The sequence below is a fragment of the Aulostomus chinensis genome, chromosome 3, assembly GCF_037954235.1.
Source record: "Aulostomus chinensis isolate RoL2024-O1b breed Wild chromosome 3, RoL_Achi_v1.0, whole genome shotgun sequence".
Taxonomy (NCBI): domain Eukaryota; kingdom Metazoa; phylum Chordata; class Actinopteri; order Syngnathiformes; family Aulostomidae; genus Aulostomus; species Aulostomus chinensis.
The window spans coordinates 22,905,093-22,924,626 of record NC_141322.1 but is presented as its reverse complement, the minus strand read 5'-3'; the positions used below and the strand labels follow the sequence as shown (position 1 = coordinate 22,924,626).

The window sequence follows — 19,534 nt, the reverse complement described above, 5'->3', positions numbered from 1 at the left end:
GTTAATAATAAAAGCACAGCCACTCTGTATATTAAAACTGCACATTCCCAGCAGAAGAGACTGAAGTTAGCAGCTGTTTTCTCACACTGGAAGTGATTATGTTTGCTTACAATATCAGGGCTTTGCAACAAATGTATCTTAATTTTGTGTGAGTAATTATGATGCAAATTTGTAAACGTGTTAGTTTAAATTTAGATAAATTGCCGTGGGGAGAACAGATTACACCTACAAACTAAATGTCACAGTTTACCATGGGATGAAAATTATACATTAGTGTGTCTGAGTCAGGCGGCACAGTGGTGCAGTGGTTAGCACTGTCACCTCACAGCAAGAAGGTTCCAGGTTCAAGCACGGGATCTTTCTGTGTGGAGTCTGCATGTTCTCCCTGTGCATGCGTGGGTTCTTTCTGGTACTCCAGGCAAAGACATGCAAGTTAGGTTAATCGGCGACCCTAATTTGACCGTAGGCGTTGCTGCGAGTGTGAATGGTTGTGTGTCCCTATGTGCTGGCCCTGTGATGGAAAAGGTGATCTGTCGAGGGTGAACCCTGTTGTCCTCTGGTGGCTTGTGCAGGTACTGCAGGCAGGTTGCTAAATCATCTAAAAACCTTTATAAAATCATCAGTAATATAAAGCACCTGCAGGTGATCCATATTACTGAAAAATAATTATGCACAAGAACAATCAAAACATGCAAAGGTGGATGAAGATATCACCTTTGTCGACTTTCACAAAGTTTTCTCACTTTTCCAAGGCTAAAAAAGCTTTTACAAAACAAATCCAAATTTCAGGAGTGTGTATGTAAGTATGACAGAATGAAAGGTACATTTTAAGAAACTGAGTTTGCAATGGAGATTACTGAACATGAGTACTGAGAATGTTTGAAACATTATGATTATTGAACCCATTATGGTAATTCAGTAAAAAAAACAATAATCCCGTGTTTACAGTATGCTCGGCCTCATCCAAGTATCACAAAGAAATGATATCATGAAGAAACAGGGACAAGAGTATATTTCATATACATTTGCTTTACTTTCAATTTGTCAAAACATTCTCCACAGTTGACATGACCGGCACATACCTGTCTAATTATGGACTTGATATCAGAAGACTTTCACACCTGTTCCCCACATGTGAGAACCACTTTCCAATAACTCGCTTTATAAGATCTGAGAAACCCACACTGACCTTCCGACGAGATAAACTGAATTACAATATGACGTCAAATCATTGATCCTCGAACGATGTTGATCAACTCGTGTGACTTTTGCACAGCAGAAGTGAAATATTTCCACAAGATTAACCTGACATGACAGTGAGTCAACGTCATGATTGAAAACAGTCCCAGGTTTACATTTGCAAACATTATGTTCAAACGGCACTCTTTCCCATGATAAAGAAATCCATCCATCGTCATCTTCCGCTTATTCCTTACTAGTAAGGGTCGCGGGGGGGCTGGAGCCCATCCCAGCATCTACGGGCGAGAGGCGGGGTTCGCCCTGGACAGGTCGCCAGTCCATCGCAGGGCCATGATAAAGAAATACACTTCACAAAAGTGCCCTCTAGTGTCAGATTGAGATCATTGAGGTAAAAAAAAATCCAACGACCACACCTACAGAGCTTGATAGCAGCAGAGAGCAGAGTTTTTTGAGCATACAACCACTTTAACAAACAACTCATTATTATAATCTTACAAAAACAACAAACAACTCATGACAAACAACATTGTCTTATTTCTATTTTTTTTTTTTTTGCCAACTCTGGGAAGTGCATCATTCTCCAAAGCTATTTTCTAATCATAATCTCAACAGTTTTCATCTCACATTATGTGTTAAGATGCTGTTCAAATCAGAGATCTTCAAATCCTCCAAAAGTAGTGCAACAATTCAAGTATTGTGTTTGAATTTTATACCTTTTGTTCCTCCGCCTTTTTTAAAATGAAAAGATAGAGTAAATCAAAACCATTTTGATTTATAATTCCCTTAATGCTCAAATGTAAAAACAATAAACACTTAACTCATCAAATTTTTTAAAAAAATAAACAGTTAACTTGAGCTATTAAAACAATCCAGCATCAATTTGTTAACTGTTCTAAGGTTGCAACACTGAAAAATATGATTTAAAATATAAAGAAATTGAGATGTCTTACAAATTAACTTTCCATTTCCGTCCTCAAATTCAACATTTTCCAGCTGTTTCTGAGTAAAAAGAGTTTCTTTTTCAAACCTGGATACTGCAAACGATGAGTTGATTTAATAAAAAAAACAGGAATGTTGGAATGTCCGTGTATATCCGAACCATAAAACCATGCATTTAAAACCTTTTAAGTACAATAAAAGATTAGCTAAAAAAATATTTTTTCTAAAACGTACGTGATGATTTACTCTCAAAAAGCAGCAGCAGAAAAATACAAAAAATTAGATTTCTAATTGAATTTAAATCATGGAAATTCCAATTAAACATTCTGTAAAGTGCGGTCCACTACTTCTACACAAATAAATCTTCAGATTTCACATCCCACTAACAAATGGGGTCCTGCAGTGTTGTAGTGTCTTCAACTAGTAAGTTATACTGAACTATTTGGTTGGGGGGTTTGGAGTGTAAGAGGGGTTGTAGGGAGGCTCTGCCAGCCCATCTGGATGTGCTGGTAGTGCGTATGGTTGGTTGATGGGTTGAAGGGGGTACATCGGATGGCCTTGAGGGAATCCACCTGGAGAGAACGCTGGATCAGCTAAAAAAATATATATATGAGGGAATATTTAGTTGTTGAGAACTTGTGTTGGGGTTTTTTTTTTCAATTGTTACATTTTTCTTTTATGGAGACTAAAATGTGACCTTGTGGTCATCGTCAAGAGACAGTGTTATTCTATATGTTTCTACCTGCCTTTTTAATTTTTGATTTCATATGTTTTTATTTTTACCTGTGCCAGTACCCACAATGGTTTACCACTGAGTAACTAAGAGATCAAGTTACACCACTGGATGCTACTATTGAAAAATGTAATTGGTTATGAAAGTGATGTACTGCAGTGACCAGTGCAGCAGCTTTGTGTTACTGCTCTCACTCAGTGATTTACTTTTCTTCCTCCTTTCCTTCTGCACCACTCGTCTATCTCTTCCCGGTGAAATGCACCAGCATGGAGCAACACATTCAATTCTACTTTGAACTTCACATTCCGTATGTAGATTTATTACATTTTCAATAGGCATGATGAGGTTTAAAAAAAAAAAAACTAGTTATCCCAAGAAGAAAGCATTTGGGTTTTATTTTGTGATCAATTCGTGTAATCAGGACTGCTGCAGGGTTGGGTGCATTCTAAACGTAGAAGGTGAGATCTGGGTCAGAAAAGAGGAAGTCTGCTAGATTAAAGTGCTGCATTCCACAGTGGTTTCACTGCTGAAGTCTATGTGGCACGTATAACTAAGGCCTTTGTAAAGAAGATGAAAACAATGTTAGATCATGGGAAATCAGAAGTTCCTTTGAGGGAAAACACACACACACACACACACACACACACACACACACACACACACAAACAGTGCCGGTCGAGGTCAGTGGAGGTCTCCAGAGCACAGGGCTGGTGGTGTTGGTGTATGCTGAACAACATTGATTCATACACGAGAATCGGATGATAAAGAATGACATTCTGTCAGCTTCAGTCAGTTTGCAAAAGTCACGCTTAAACATGAAGCGGTGAAATAAGAACTCACTTGCTTCCAGGTATGTCGGTGGTGGCGCTGAAGGCATGAGAGGGCCGCCGTATCCAGGCTGGACAGGTACAGGCAGGTAGCCTGGATAGGACGGCTGATAGCCAAGTGGGGCGTGCGGCTGCTGGGGTATGTGGACTACTGTGTTTACCACAGCTGAGTAAAGGAATAAACTGAGTTTAGTTTGTTTATGCTGAAAATAGAACAGCTTCAAGCAAATAGTAACCAGTCATTTGCACTTCATTTGTAGTGAATTCATGTGTTGTAAAATAGTTGTAGCCGGAGGAAGTTAGGTCACAGTTGAGTGATACGTCTTACTTTGTCGTCGTCTTTCTCTGCACTTCTTGTAGCACAAGCAGCACGGGGCCATGCAGCAGATGATGAGTGACACACAGGAGACGAGGGGTACAATAGATCCTAGGATGCTGCCGGCAATCACGGCAAATTGGCTTCGTTTCTCAAATTTAGGCCTGGATTAAAAGAAACAGCCAGTTCTTCAGAATTTTCTTTCTTTAAACATTTCTTTAAATTGTTGACATTGTTTGCTTGGAAATGGGTTAGCCAGTGAATACATATCCCTTTTCAAATATGTGCCAGTTAAAGAGGAGCACACCTATCAACACAGTTCCCTTGTGCTTCTTGTGTGAAACTGAGTATCTGTTTATTGCAACAATATTTCCTGTTGCAGTTGCCACAGCAGAATATAGAGCCACACTGCTGAACCTCATGGTAGACACTGAGGTTGTCCCAGTAGCCTGTACAGTAATCAGCTGGAGGAGATAAAACAGAGAGGAGCGGCAGTTAATGGAGTTCACCATGAATTGAGAGACAAACATTACTGTAACTTTCAGTCGCTTTTCACTTGAAGTTAAAAACGAAAGTGCAGAGCAACTGAACGAATCCCTTTGGTTTAACTTTGTGATCGTTGGTCTACAGCTGAGGAAGCTCGAGTCTACAGATCTGAATCCTCCTGGATAAATATGAAAATAAAACTCACCCCATGCAATCGGGAACAGGATCACACATAGAACACACACAAGGCTGGAGAAGCTGGTTGACACCATAACTGCTCCGGTGAAATGACTCTGCCTCTGCCGTGAGGCTGATCCCACCCTGCAGCGAGTCACCTAACAACATTCCTGACCTCATGGGAAACACTTCCCGCATTGTAACTGATAACAGAATGTTGAGGCGGTTACTGCCTTGAAAATAAGACATGAGTACAAATGATCGATGAACCTCCATCTTTGTCTGTATTACCATTCAAGTTTCATTGAGATTAAAGTGACACTTCACCCAAAAACTCTATATTGTGTTTAAGTATTTATATTAGGTTTCTTTATTCCTCAGAAGCAGAAAGATCCAGCCACGTACAACAGAAAGCAACATTTACCAAAAAAGTCTGTTTAAAAACTCTCAAATTCATTATCCAGCATAATCCATCAAATGTTTGTCTCATATTCATCATCCAGCATAATCCATCAAACGTTTGTCTCAAATTCATCATCCAGCATAATCCATCAAATGTTTGTCTCATATTCATCATCCAGCATGATCCATCTTCTCTATTCCGACTGCACGCTCAGTAATCCACTTTTTTTTTTTTTTTTTAACTTGCACGAAGCCAACTGACATTTTTCTATTTTGGTGCTCGATTGCGGTAGTGCAGCATGTGACCAGCTGGTGCATTCAGCTGTATTGAACCAATACCGGTACTTTAATAGTCTGGTTTTAGCTCAACTCAAAGTGCTTGTGGATAACGAGCATGGCTGGATACAGACTGCATTGATTATACTGGATGATGCACTTCAGAGAATGTATTCAGACATGTGAACAGTTTTGTTGTTATTTGGTTGAGAGCTTTAGTAGAATTCTGTTCCCTGCATTTCTTGTAAATTTGCACCATGTGACTTTGTCCTCTGCCCCACCCCTTTACAGCATTAGTAGTACGTATGTGGGAGAAGTGAGCACAGACAAATCAACCTTGGCATATGCCAATTCTGATTAGTTTTGCATTGTTTATTTTTAAACATTTTTGTGTGTTCAGTGGTTGGTAGATCTGCTGCTTCTTTAAGTTACTGTTAAAATTAGAATTACTAGAACTTTCTGGAACTATACAAACTAAATACCTTTTGATGTTAAAGTAGTGATAAATCACTAAATCTAAATCACTATAAATATTACCATCCATCCATTTTCAACCTCTTATTCCTGTTAAAGGTCACGGGGGGGGGGGGGGGGCTGGAGCCTATCCAGCAGACTTCAGGCGAGAGGCAGGGTTCACCCTGGACAGGTCACCAGTCCATCGCAGGGCCAAGACATAGAGACAGACAACCATTCACACTCACAGTCACACCTACTGTCAATTTAGAGTATCAATCAGCCTCGTCCCCTCTTGATGTCTTTGGACTGTGGGAGGAAGCTGGAGTACCAGAGAGAACCCACACAGGAACAGGGAGAACATGCAGACTCACACAGAAAGATCCTGTGCTGAAGCCAAGGCCCGAACCCGGAACCTTCTTGCTGTGAGGGGACAGTGCTGACCAGTGCACCACCTTGCTGCCTGGGCTGTGTTGGGTTGTTTTTTTTTTTTTTAGTATAATGCATTCTCCAATTTGTTCATTTCCTTGTGCCATCTACTAAATGCATGTGCATGAGGTTTGAGTTATCAACATGTGGATGGGAAAAAAGTCACATTGAGGGAAAAAAGTAAATATAAATATTTATTTCATAGACCTGTGCACAATGAGTAGCGGGTTTTCAAATAAAAGTCTTGTACACAATCTCAATAGTAGCATAGGTAACAATTGTACTTGAATGACAAATACAGTTGGAAAAGAATTCATCTCTGCTGGCATATTTTTGTCATGAACACAATTGGCTACATTCCACTCTCACACAAACAGATATCACGCCAACTACAGCCATTTTGAAGACTCAACACTGGCCAAAAGAAGTCAAAGACCATGAATGGAGACACATTTGGTATCAACAGCTACAAGGAAGCTTTTAATGAGACGGATGACTCACTTGGCTGATAGGCAAGTACACATGCAGGCACACTGAGGACAAGGATGAGCTCAGACAACTTCTACTTTCATCTGCTGCCATGTGGTCATACAATAGCGTGACTGGAAGTCATTCTGCAATCCATGACACGTATAACTCACTGTCATGGAGACGTTAGGTTCTACTTTCTTTGACCTCAAGCAAAATCTGAGTGGAAGAAGTAGAAAAGGCAGGGTGGCTCAAAAGATGAGTGTCACATGAGGTCTGATTCCATTTCTCTCATGTCTGCTGGGTCAGAAGAAAAGGTCACTTTTGCTAAACTATTTTCATTAACTGGAATCAGCAGAAAGTAGAAGTGGTGACAAAAATTCAGTGCAGAGCACAGAAGGCATGTTTGTAAACTTATTCCTGGCTGTAAAACATGGAAATGTGACAGTTTGACAGTAAACAAAATTAATTAGAAAGGCAAAGATTCAAACACTGAGTAAGAAATCTTTTAAGACCTCCAACAGTTGTAACAAAAAAAAGTAAAGCTGCAAGGTGATAATTCCTGGAACAGATCATCATTGAAAAGGGTTGCACATGATGAGTTGCAAAATATTGCAGCTGATAAACGAGAATGAAAGCTGGATATATAAACATATTTGAAATGCACAGATCAGTCATGAAAAACAGAAAGCTTGATTTTGAAATGCTGCAGAGGGCATGCGTGTGTATTTAAGAAGGCACGATAGTTTCTTGCATTGTGTGAATATAACACTCCCATGCGAGAGTATGTCTAACTGAAACTAAAAATGATCTCCTTTGGTTCATTCTTTCAAGATTCAGATAAACATATGCATCAAGTTGGATAAATAATAGCAATCTGCATGGAAAAATAAAGACAACACTCCCTGGATTGGATTCTATTGTATCTCTGCAATATCTCCTACTTGCATATTAACATGACGCACATTCCCTTTTCCCCGGAGGATAACAAGACTTTTTTCCTGGATGCATAATAATCAGTCAAATAAGAAATGAATCCTTAGGTGAGAACATTTAACACTTCAGACTTGGCTTGTTCTGAAATATTTGATCAAATTAAAGGAAACGCCAACAAAAACTGTCTTAGCGAGGTGTTGCATGACCAGAGACAGCTTCAGTGTCTCTAGGCACTGATGCTACAGGTCTCCAGAACTCTACTGTCATTCTTCCAAACACTATTCAGACGTTTGGGGTTTTGACGATGAGAATGTTGTCCTTTCGTTGGGTTAAAATCAGGCGACTGTGAATGTCATAATAAATAGTTCACATCAATGTACAGACATTTCTTGGGCTATAGATGGAGACATTCATTCTGTTTCTCCTCTCATTTACTCGTGTGTCATACAGATGTCACCCATCTATATAACATAAAATTCGTTATATGGCAATAAAGTCACTGAGGCCTTAAAGAAAGTACATGGCGAGCATTAAAAGGATTCTCCTGTGTGATCAGGCCAGGTGAATTCTTGTTTAATTCATTAGGATGTCTGACAACGACAGGGAAATTATTCAAAACTAATCTCACTACTTGTCCGTGCAACACAAGCCAAGAGGTATCAATATTTTCAAATAGCAACACTTCAACAGAAAGCTACATTAATTACAAATGTATCACACCGTTGCCATATTTACCCATCATGAACCAAGATGCTCCAGAACAATTCTCATCTTAATTCACATTATACATTTCAAAGCTCTGCCGAATTCCAACATGTTGCAGCAGGCTTTAAGTGGCTGAGAGTGTGGCACTGTGGTAGATTATCCAGTTTTGGGAGGCGGTGTAAAATAATCTGGGTTGTATGCTGGTTGACCTAGGTAGTCTGGCTGGGCGGGTGGAGCGTTAGCCTGCGGCTGGGCTGGAGGTTGTAGAGGGTACGACGGCTGACCAGGACTGAAAGCAGCTTGGCTGTAAAGCATCGGATTGGGAGGGTAGGCAGGGCTGGCTGCACACAGAAAGAAAACATGGCATTAGTATGAAAGGACTGTAAATACTTGGAAAGCAACCACAGCTACAACTCTGTCCGACAGGGCTACCATAAAGGTTTCTTCTTGTGTTTTATGAACTCCACATTGTGACATATCCCGACCGTGTACAATCTGTGACCACTGAACCTACACTTCCAGGAACTGAAATTTTGTAATGAATAATTTTTTCTTTTTTTAAAAGCTAAACCTCCAGATGACACTTCCCCATTTTAACTGGGGGAGGTGTCAAACAGAGCAGCCACAACCAGCCCAACAGCAGCACATGAGCAGGTGGAGCAAAAATGTTTTATCGCTTGGGTGGTTTCACAGATGTATGTGCCTCATTTTCCAGGTAGCTGGGTTTATACGCACAACCAATATGTCACCATATCTTTGTGTTTGTAACAGAGAAACAGCAGGGTTTAGTGAGAGAATGAACACAGCTCTGCAATACAATTAGCTTGTATTTCATTCAAAGAACTTGAACAATAAGTGTGTTAAGTTTTGGTATTATTTTGGTTTGAAAACCAGAAGGAACCAGCGAGCTGCAGGACCTAGATGGGTCCATTAATAAACATGCGGTCCCAGATGAACAGCTTTCACTATTTTCAGCACACAGAAATATTCCTTTATCAACTAGCTTGCAATAAAAAACAGAGGTAACTTCAAGATCCTGCACCACCCAGCCCAGGTCTCCTTAATCACCTCCCACCCTCGCTGTTCCTCAAATCTATTATTTATTCTCCACTCAAACTGTAAAACAAAACATGATCAAGCCTTTATAGTTTTATCTCCAAGTCACTGGCAAAAACAATGTTACAAGCCCTGCTGATCGGTGACTGTCAGTAACTATGTATGCAGGTCATGAAACAGCCCCACTTACTGGCTTCCTGATATGTTGGTGGTGGTCCTGCAGTGAAGGGCTGCCCCTGGTAGGGTCCTGCGGGCATGGGTTGAGGCCCATATACTTGAGGTACGGGCTGGCTACCATAACCTGGCTGTACTGGTACAGGCTGGTAGGGTGGATACTGGGCCCCCTGGTATTGCTGGGGCTGTCCAGGTGTTACAGTTGGCTGCTGAGGGTACTGCTGAGGAAGGTTGGTCACCAAGGTGGTGGTAGCTACCACAGCTGTAAGCAAACAACACAATGAAAGTTACAGCTGAGGAAGGCAGAACTACAAAATTACACAATATGCTAAAGCTAGCCCTCATCGACAAAAACTGGATTTGAATCCGAGACCTACAATCTGAAAATTATAGGTACAAATCACAAGATTCAACAATATTTTTGCTTTTTCACAAGCTCCTTTTGTTACTTACTACCCCTTTACAGTTGCATTCGTAGTTTTAAGTCCTCTGTTTCGAAGATGCAGATGGGAATATTAAGAAACTGATCAAACAATTTCTACATTAAATGTCATTCACTAACTTGTCAAAGAAATTAATGAAATCAACAATACATGGGTGTACATCGTTGACTACTTTTTTCCACGGGTTCACTCAAAGTGTGTGTGATTCATTGAGTCCAATTCCACAATGGTTTTTATTGTCCCATTCCGTTTCTGTCTGCGTTTCCCAGATCATGGAGTTATAAGGCCCTACCAAAATTTTCATCCCCAGGGACCCAAAATAAATGTGTCGGATTCCCAGGAATATAATTGTTCCACCCACACACCACGACGTCTCCACAAGGTACTTTGATGTGGAAAGACTACTTTTATCCTTTATAGGAATTACGGCTAAAATGTTTCAAGAATTTTTTCATGTTTGCTAGAAACTATGTTTTATATAATATCTGGAAATCACTCACGATCTCCATTTATACTGACTTTGTTTTATTTACTTTAAACTTTATTTTATTTTTACCACTTTACTGTAGTGCGATATGATTAGAAACAAACAGGACTAAAAACCTTCACTCTTACAGGGATTCAGAAGATTATACTCTAAATCCCTGAGTCCCTTTGAATTAAAAATATGGCAGTGTGCATGTGCCAGTTGCTTCCCTCAAGTGTTTTTTTTTTCTTATCACAGTAGAAGTCATCATGACCACTTCCTCTTGTAAAGAATGACGTGGGATGGTCTTGAGTTTTCCCTGCTGTGGTTGGCGTGGAAACAATGAGTCACACAAGGAGGAGCTCTGACATTCCGGGAAGTGATCCTGACATGCACAGCCCCAGTCAGGGAATCCACATTCTTTCTGAGCGTGAACCAAGCACCCTAAGTCAGAGCTCATGAGTGGGTACATGGCAGACCTGAGCAAGCTGGCTGACAGACTCCACAGTCATAAAGTGTGAGAGAGTCTATGTTTGTGTGTGTGTGTCTGTGTGTGTGCAATATGAGTAACATTTTACATGTATGAATACAAAAACATTGTTACAGTGGGGTGTTTTAAAAGTAAATCTTTCAAGGGGTTAAAAGGTGGACATAAACACAACCAGTGTGTAATCTTACTACTGTGAAGAATAAAATACAGATGGCTGGCAGAAGAAATCTTAAAATAACAGCCAGGATGACAAATCACATTCAAATCAAATCAATATTTAATTCTGTCTCATTTCAAAGAGATCATAAAGTCATGCATAGAATATTTATATCAAAAACGTCCTTTGTCCCCCTTGCAAGTTCCTGACTTGTGGTTTTCAAAGAGCAAACTTCTGTTAATCACACAAGAGAGTGAAGTCAATATAAAATCAAATCCATCTGTCCATTTTCTACCGTTTATCCTGTTAAGGGTCGCGGGGGGGCTGGAGCCTATCCCAGAAGCCTTCAGGCGAGAGGCAGGGTTCACCCTGGACAGGTCACCAGTCCATCACAGGACCAACACACATAGACAACGATTCACACTCACACCTACGGTCAATTTAGAGTATCAATCAGGCTCGTCCCCTCTTGATGTCTTTGGACTGTGGGAGGAAGCTGGAGTACCAGAGAGAACCCACACAGGAACAGGGAGAACATGCAGACTCACACAGGAAGATCCTGTGACTGAGCCGGGACTTGCTGTGAGGCGAAAATGCTAACCACTGCACCACCATGCTGCCATAAAATTAAATCATTACATGATTTATTTGACAAAAAAATCAACATTACATTTAAGGACAACATATCCAACTGGTGTTCTAGATGTCTATTAATGTTACTACCAAACTCACTGAAAAAAAATGCAAAAGAAATTACTTGTTCCTGTAATGGGACTGCCAACGGTACAACATTCAATCAAACTTGAATATATATATATACACACACACACACACACACACACACACACACACATATATATATATATATAAATATATAAATATAGATATATATAGATATAGACAGATATCTATACATACATATACACACACACACACATATATATATATATATATATATATATATATATATACATACACACACATACATACACACACACACACACATATAAATAAAATTCAAATATTGAATGTTAAAACAGAAGGGAAACATATTTCTTACGACAAAAATCCTCCAAATGAGGCACCATAGGTTTAATAACAAACCTGATTTTTATCTTTGGCTCTCCTATGGCTCGAATGACTACAGTAACACATTTGTTAAGATGTCTCTCCTGCATTATTTAGCAGTTATGAATATATAAATGTCTCATACAGGCTTCGGGGCAGAGCGTATTCTAGTAATTAACAGTAAAACATTGTGTGTAATGGTGTAATTTGTACTCTTTTCAATGCGAATAAGAATAATGATATAAAAATGAACATTACCTCTTAAAATAATAAATCACATCACATATATCAATTGATATGAAATATGATCGCAATTAGATATGCTTTTCAAAATCGTGCAGCCTTAATTGTAAAGTACACTGGTATCTGAATATGCATCAGGAGTTACAAGTGATGTACTGATGTAAATACAGCTGTGGATAGTAGCAATGGAGCCAACAAAAAGAATCTAAATAAACTAAAATTATGTTGTGATCAAAATAATAACACTAGAGACATTTCTGTGGCTGTGAGTCTCAGCAGAAAACACACTAACACATAAAGTCGTGTTGCAATTCAGGTGAGTTACAGCTACCAAACAAGTCTGGGTAGAACTCTACAAAACAAGTTGGGACTCTCATCAACTTGAGGATCCACTGTTCACTATAAAGATGTGCTGCACAGCATGCCAGAAGATGACAAACAGCCATGTTACACAAGGAAACTGGTTACAATGTGACTGTTAGGCCAGTTCGTGCTCTATGTCTGAACATCACTTTTTCCCAGTGCAGTAATGAGAGTCATGTGGTGGGTGGGCCAACAGACCTCAAATGAGTTTCCTCATGTTCTGATTTAATAACTTAACAGGAGAATACTCCAACATACTGAAACAACACGTATTAATTTTGAGAAGGTCTCAACAACCAGTCAATGGTTCAAATGTGTTTGAAAGGAAACCAACACACACGCAGCTACAGAAACACGCTGTCAAAACTTTTTCCAACTGGTTTGATTAAGTCTTAAATAGAGTGGCTGACAAACAGTTTCGGCCCTGTAATGATTAGTATAGCAGAGAGAGAAGGTAATTAGTTACTCAGGTTTAAGGGAGTATATGGTAGAGGATGCTGTATGCTGTTGTGCTGCAAGCTTCATTATGTGAGCTTGAAATGTTTTAAGACACAAACTTTTCATCTATTTTTGTCTATTTTGCAATTATGACAGCACCAGCTGGGTTCCAGGGTTCCAGACTGCAACCATTGAGTCTCTAATTTTGGAGACCGTGTGACTCACATCTAATGAATTCCCCAAAATATGGCATTCAAGGATTAACATGCCAACTCTTTAGGCTTTTTGTCCATCGTTTTGAATGCCAGAGCAGCAGCAGACAGATGCCCTTTCTCTCTTCTCTGAGTGTATTATAGAGCTCCAGACACCAACCGGATGCCTGACTAGTTAGCTTAGCTGCAGTGAAGGTTAGCAGAGGGCACAGGAACATACGTCTCAAAAACCCAAATACACCTTCATACAAAACAGCCTTTGCCTGAATTAACGTAACTAGGGTTGTGTTTAACATTCACTGCGGGGGGGGAAAAAAAAACTTGAAAAATGCAAGATGTTATTGCAGAGTCGGACACATAACCGGACCTACTTTTCCTTGCTGGGCACAGTAATTTGATGCAGCGCCTTGAAAGCTCCATTGTAAATTCAGTCACCAAAATAAAGTGTTTGTTGATGAATAGAGTGTGACTGCTTCTACTAATTATGGCCAACTTTGTAACAGAGGATGAGGAAGATTACTTCTGGACAAACCAATACTCTGGTCCTGATTTACTCTATACACAGAGGAGTAACTGTAGGCTTTGGAAGATGTGACAGGAAGACGGGAGGAGAGGCAGTCCAAGTAGTTCTGGGTATGTAGCTGATAAAATAACAACACGACAGTTGAAGAGTTAAAGTTGAAAGTTAAGCCCAACCTTAGTTCATCCACACCAGGCAAAGACTGTCATTGAGAAAAATGTGTCCAACTTTAGTGACAGTTTGTTCTTTATCACCACTGTTAGCATTCATATCAGCTAACTACCTTAAAAATGGGCCCTTCTGCTGAAGAATTTGATCATGACAGTAAAGAAGTAGAAAGCATCTCAATCACACACACACACACACACACACACACACACACAAACACACACACACACACACAATAGGGCAGAGAGGCTACCACTGACAGTATAAAACATGGAAAAAGTAGAAACTCAACATTTCCATTTGTAACTGTTGTTTCACACGACCACGGACTGCTAGTTCAGCTTCCAGTGAACGAGTAGAACCGAGCTAACACATGAATGACATGATTGTTTAGCAATGTGTGTGTATAGATAGATAGATAGATTCTTACAATACTACCAACTAGAGTCTTTAATATTTTACTTACGTTGTGGCTTGCGGCACATCTTGTACAGGCAGCAGCAGGGACAGACACAGCAGCAGATGACGATGAGCAAGAAGATAATAAATCCAGTAATACCAATGATCATGGGCGCCGGTGAGGAATATCTGCTAAAAATATTTACACTGAAAGGACAAACAAAAAAAAAGGTATGACAGATGAAGTACTAAAGCTAAAACACAAAGTAATCAATCATCTGTTATAAACACAGCACACTGTTGATCCTTCTATGCTGTAACCCTAAGCATCAGATATGTATGCAAAACTTATTTGACTGATGTTAATGTTAAGAAGATGAGAACTCCAATATGTTGCAGCCAAATCTTGGTAGCCTCCATTCGGGTGGTCGTTTACAGGAAATCCCTGTTTCCTGTTTCTTTACTGCAAGATAGTTGCATAACATACTGATGCATTGCAGCTCAACTGTGGTTACACAGGGACACGAGAGAGCGAGAGAGAGGGCGAGACAGAGACAGAGAGAGATGGAGACAGAGAGAGACAGAGACGCTCAATTCCAATCTCCACCCTCAAAGACTCACAGACTTCAGCCCTGAACCCTCACAGACTAAACCGATGTCATGGAGTAACCAAGTGGGAGAGTCTTAAAAAAAAAAAAAAACGTGCTCCAAAATCATAATCATACAAGGATGGTATATACAGATAGGAGGTACATAAAAATATGTGATTAAGAGTAAAATAATAGCTAACACAAAAGATGCCATGGACCAACATAAAAATAATAGCCATAAGAAACCATAAAGGACATTTTCCAGCTCAGCATCATTTACGGTTTCGTTCACACTTCCTGGAAGCTATCTATTAACCAGAGAAACGAGTACATAGCCGCAACACTATGAACTGTGGGTAAAAATGGCAAAGTCTTCTGGAATGCTAATATATGGTAAAGGTGCATTAATGAGGCAGCACCGTGGTGCAGTGGTTAGCACTGTCGCCTCACAGCCAGACGGTTCCAAGTTTGTCCCGGGTCCATCACAGGATCTTTCTGTGTGGAGTCTCCATGTTCTCCCTGTTCCCGTGTGGGTTCTCTCTGGTACTCCAGCTTCCTCCAACAGTCCAAAGACATCAAGAGGGGACGAGGCTGATTGATACTCTAAATTGACTGTAGGTGTGACTGTGAGTGTGAATGGTTGTCTGTCTCTATGTGTTGGCCCTGCGATGGACTGCCAACCTATGTTGGTGTACCCTGCATTTCGCCCGTAGCCGCTGGGATAGGCTCCAGTGCCACCGCGACCCTTGACAGGATAAGTGGAAGAAAATGGATGGATGGATGGATGGATGGATGGTGCATTCATGGCTCAAAATTTGATTTGTCTGCAAACTTTGAGGGTGCCTCTAAGTCTGTGGAGATTTGAAATGGGTCACTCAACAGAAGCCCATGTCGGACTTTCCGTCTCATCATCTAACATTTTACTTCCAATGCCATTACACAACAAAAAAAATGTACAGGTGCAGTTAGAGGAAATTAGAAGTACAATACCAGTCCTCCTGTTCATCCTCAGGGAACCGCCAAAAAGTATCCTGACAGCAGTATCTATGGTAGCAGGACCCACAGCAAAATCCTCTGAGACACATCTCGGATGGATGGTAGGTGCTGCTGGAATCTGTGTATGCGTTACATACATTGTCCCTGTCTATAACCGACGAGAGAGAAAGAACAGAGATAACTTCGCTCGTACTTTGTACAAAGCTGAACTAGTGATTGACACCCCCTTCCCCGAAAGAATATTAAGACTGAATCGGAATCTGAAGTGGGATTAAAGAGATTAATAGAGGACAGCACTAAAGACACATCTTTCTGCTTGATCTTGAGAAGTACAACACTGTTCTTTTTTTTTTTAAATTAAGACTCTGTAAATTCTTAATTCGGCAATTCCCTAAATTGTTGATGATAAAAAAAAGCAGTTAACTGGGCGAATTCACCAAATGGATGGTTTTCAGTCCTCAGGACATTTCATGCACTCATGTGCTTGAAAGAAACGGTATAACACTCTCAACAATGTCTGGCACTTTATCGCAATTTACTTGTCTATACATCTGTGTGCCTCTCAATCCAGATGTGGACAAATATATTTTCACATTGCAAACTGATAATAATACCTTTACTTAAAAGACTCATTTTCCTTAAGCCCCAACATGTTTCCTTTTCTCACTCATTTTTTCTGTTTCTAACACTACAGGGGATTTCATGTCACAGTTTATCTTAATTTCAGTTAAAAACATGTTTTCATACACACTTACAAAAGCAAGTTAAACACTGTATAATTATCAATTTAATTCACAATTGGTTTCCTAAAAACTCCATGCTGTTTGTTACTTTTGTGCTTGCTACTAATATGAAAAATCTTCCTGTGAGTAACTATTAAAAAGTAGATTAAATGGTTTCAGTCCAGCCCACATTCACTCTGAACGTGTATTTTATTAGACGAACCATTTCATTTGACTGGACCAATTCTCCTGACAAGCATACCTTCATGAATTTTCAGCAGTATGTCCGAAATGATAAACTGCTTATCACTGCTTATTTACTTTTTTGTGTTTGAACAGCTAGTGGGACAAAATTTGAATTCTGATGCAGCACTGTTGGCCTAGTTGAAGCTTCCCAACCAATATTTCCAATAAAGGTGAACATTTGGAAACCTTCAGAGTAATAAAACGTTAAACTCCTGTCTTAATGCATACAACTACAGACAGAGTTGCCGTAAAATGTCGCCAAACACATTTACATTATTCAGAAGATGCACGTTATTAGCACATTATGGAGATTTCGATTCGAAATGTATGAGGTGTGGTAAACAACCACCACCACCACGACAGATAGCAGCCACCGAGTTATACTCTAAATCCTACGCCAATAAATATCAACTATTTTTCCCATTAAATTCACTCAGTCTATTGCTGAACAACGTTTTAAATCGTTTTTTTTTCTTTTAAAACAGGCAACCTGGGTGTAGTTTGCACAGCTAACGTCACTGACGTCGCCCAGACTGCGGTGAGCCTCGGTTAGCCCCGTCTCAACCAACTAAACTAAGTTCCCGTTTAAACGTCCCGTCACCGTATTCAAACCGCCAACGACGACGTGCGAGGCGAATGAAGGGTTTTAAGAGGAAATGTGTGTGAAACGAACTCACCGCACATACAAGGTGCTAGGAAGGCACACAACACCAACACAATAACACTGCACAGGCCTGACGCCATGGCTCCTTCGAGATTCCCGGATCCTGGCAGGAAATAGTCTCCTCCTCAAACACGGTCAACGGTCTGATCCTGGGCCTGTTCAGTCTGAACCCATCGCTCCTCTCGATTCTCACAGATCGTCTATGACACACACACTGTTGACTCGCTCTGCTGAAAGCTCCGCCCACCCGCGCCTCCTCAATGTGCAGGTAATGCATCAGCAAGGTCCGTCTAATTTCCTGGCTGGTGTCTGGGCTGGGGCACAAAGGGAGCAAAGGTAAATGAATAAATAAACTTATATACACTTCATCATTCGTTTTAAGACCACAAATAAGAGTGGTTTATGTTTTCCCTCCATCAATGTTGAATAAATTCTGACTCTTCAGTTGGTCATGATTACATAAAACTACAACATTTCAGTTTCATAAAATCTTCATATAGACAACCCAAGACAACCTCTACAACATGAGAATAAAATAACTCTGTCGCAAAGTCTTTACATGTTTTGGTCGATTTTATCATGAAGTAGTGTGATCGTGACTCATCTTCTACAATTCTACAATTCTACAATTTCATTTAGCAGACGCTTTTGTCCAAAGCGACGTACAACACAAGCAAGAATTTAGACTTAATTAAGGAAAAGCCCATAGGAAGCGCAAAAGTGCTTCAGTTGTGATTTGGTCACAGGTACTGCCATCTAGTGGCAGAAGAAGTGTCGCCCCCCCCGCCCCTTTTTTTGTTTTTGTTTTTTTGACAAACATACAACATCACACAACACAATTCGTGCTACATAGTCACTAAGTGCTGGGTCTTGGACCTTCTGACTTATTCTACCCCACAAGACAAAGAGGAGAAGAGTCAGGTTAAGTGCCTAGGTGCTCTCTGAACAATTGAGTCTTCAATTGTCTCTTAAAAGTAGAAAGGGACTCAGCAGAACGCACAGAGTTCGGTAGTTCGTTCCACCATTTGGGAACAACAGAAGTGAAGAGTCTGGCTAGAGATTTGGAGCAGCGCTGGGCTGGAAGCAACAGGCGTCTTTCGCATGCAGAGCGTAGTGGGCGAGAAGGAGAGTAGACCTGGATCAGGGATTCCAGGTAGGCTGGAGCCGTTCTTGTGATTGTTTTGTAAGCCAAGAGAAGTGCCTTGAATTCGATCCTGGCTGCCACTGGAAGCCAGTGAAGAGAAACCAGCAGCGGGGTGACATGTGCCCTTTTGGGCTGGTTGAACACCAGACGTGCTGCTGCATTCTGGATCATCTGCAGAGGCTTGAATGAGCATGCAGGGAGGCCTGCCAGAAGAGAGTTGCAGTAGTCAATGTGTGAGATAACAAGAGCCTGAACCAGAATCTGTGTGGTCTGTTGGGTCAGGAAGGGTCTGATCTTCCTGATGTTGTAGAGGGCATAACAGCAAGACCGAGAAACTGAGGCCACATGAACCCTAAAGGTCAGCTGGTCATCAATCATGACACCCAGGTTTCTGGCTGAGTTTGTCTTAATGTTGCAACCTGTAAGAAAGATCACGCTCACAGGTATGGAACATGATTGTGGGTGCTAAAGGAGAAGTCACAGAGAAACCAGACGTTTACCCTATGAAAGACTGAAAGCACATCTGGATGAAAAACCCTCCCATTGTAGTTTCAGTTTTAAACTTTTCCTTTTTAAATATTTTGGAGTACTTTCCCAGTCTGCCTCAACATATAAAGAAACCAGTAAT

The 19,534-nt window shown here is 40.5% G+C and overlaps 2 protein-coding genes across 2 annotated transcripts; both read right to left on the bottom strand.

Annotated features, from left to right (window-relative positions):
- Positions 1-1,589: 1,589 nt before the first annotated feature.
- LOC147268298 (protein shisa-5-like) lies at positions 1,590-4,817 on the bottom strand. Its single transcript, XM_086199763.1, has 5 exons — positions 4,707-4,817; positions 4,323-4,479; positions 4,028-4,179; positions 3,713-3,865; positions 1,590-2,732 (listed from the first exon to the last, which is right to left on the bottom strand). The coding sequence occupies exons 1-5, from the start codon at positions 4,771-4,773 to the stop codon at positions 2,578-2,580; spliced, it is 684 nt and encodes a 227-aa protein (XP_086055889.1). The 5' UTR covers positions 4,774-4,817; the 3' UTR covers positions 1,590-2,577.
- A 3,325-nt stretch (positions 4,818-8,142) lies between these two features.
- LOC147268297 (protein shisa-4-like) lies at positions 8,143-17,967 on the bottom strand. The gene is made up of 5 exons (XM_086199762.1): positions 17,776-17,967; positions 16,125-16,278; positions 14,612-14,751; positions 9,594-9,839; positions 8,143-8,688 (listed from the first exon to the last, which is right to left on the bottom strand). Exons 1-5 carry the CDS (start codon positions 17,840-17,842, stop codon positions 8,504-8,506), a joined length of 792 nt encoding a protein of 263 aa, XP_086055888.1. The 5' UTR covers positions 17,843-17,967; the 3' UTR covers positions 8,143-8,503.
- Positions 17,968-19,534: the final 1,567 nt, after the last annotated feature.

Bases quoted from the DNA above. Each gene is read 5' to 3' on its own strand.
- LOC147268298 (XM_086199763.1), bottom strand. From the start codon at position 4,773: ATGGTGTCAACCAGCTTCTCCAGCCTTGTGTGTGTTCTATGTGTGATC. The intron at 4,480-4,706 runs GTGAGTTTTATT...TATCTCCTCCAG, and splicing joins CCTGTTCCCGATTGCATGGG to CTGATTACTGTACAGGCTAC. The intron at 4,180-4,322 runs GTGTGCTCCTCT...CTTTTAATCCAG, and splicing joins CAAGGGAACTGTGTTGATAG to GCCTAAATTTGAGAAACGAA.
- LOC147268297 (XM_086199762.1), bottom strand. From the start codon at position 17,842: ATGGCGTCAGGCCTGTGCAGTGTTATTGTGTTGGTGTTGTGTGCCTTC. The intron at 16,279-17,775 runs GTGAGTTCGTTT...CGTCGGTTATAG, and splicing joins CCTAGCACCTTGTATGTGCG to ACAGGGACAATGTATGTAAC. The intron at 8,689-9,593 runs GTAAGTGGGGCT...TTCTGTGTGCAG, and splicing joins ACCAACATATCAGGAAGCCA to CCAGCCCTGCCTACCCTCCC.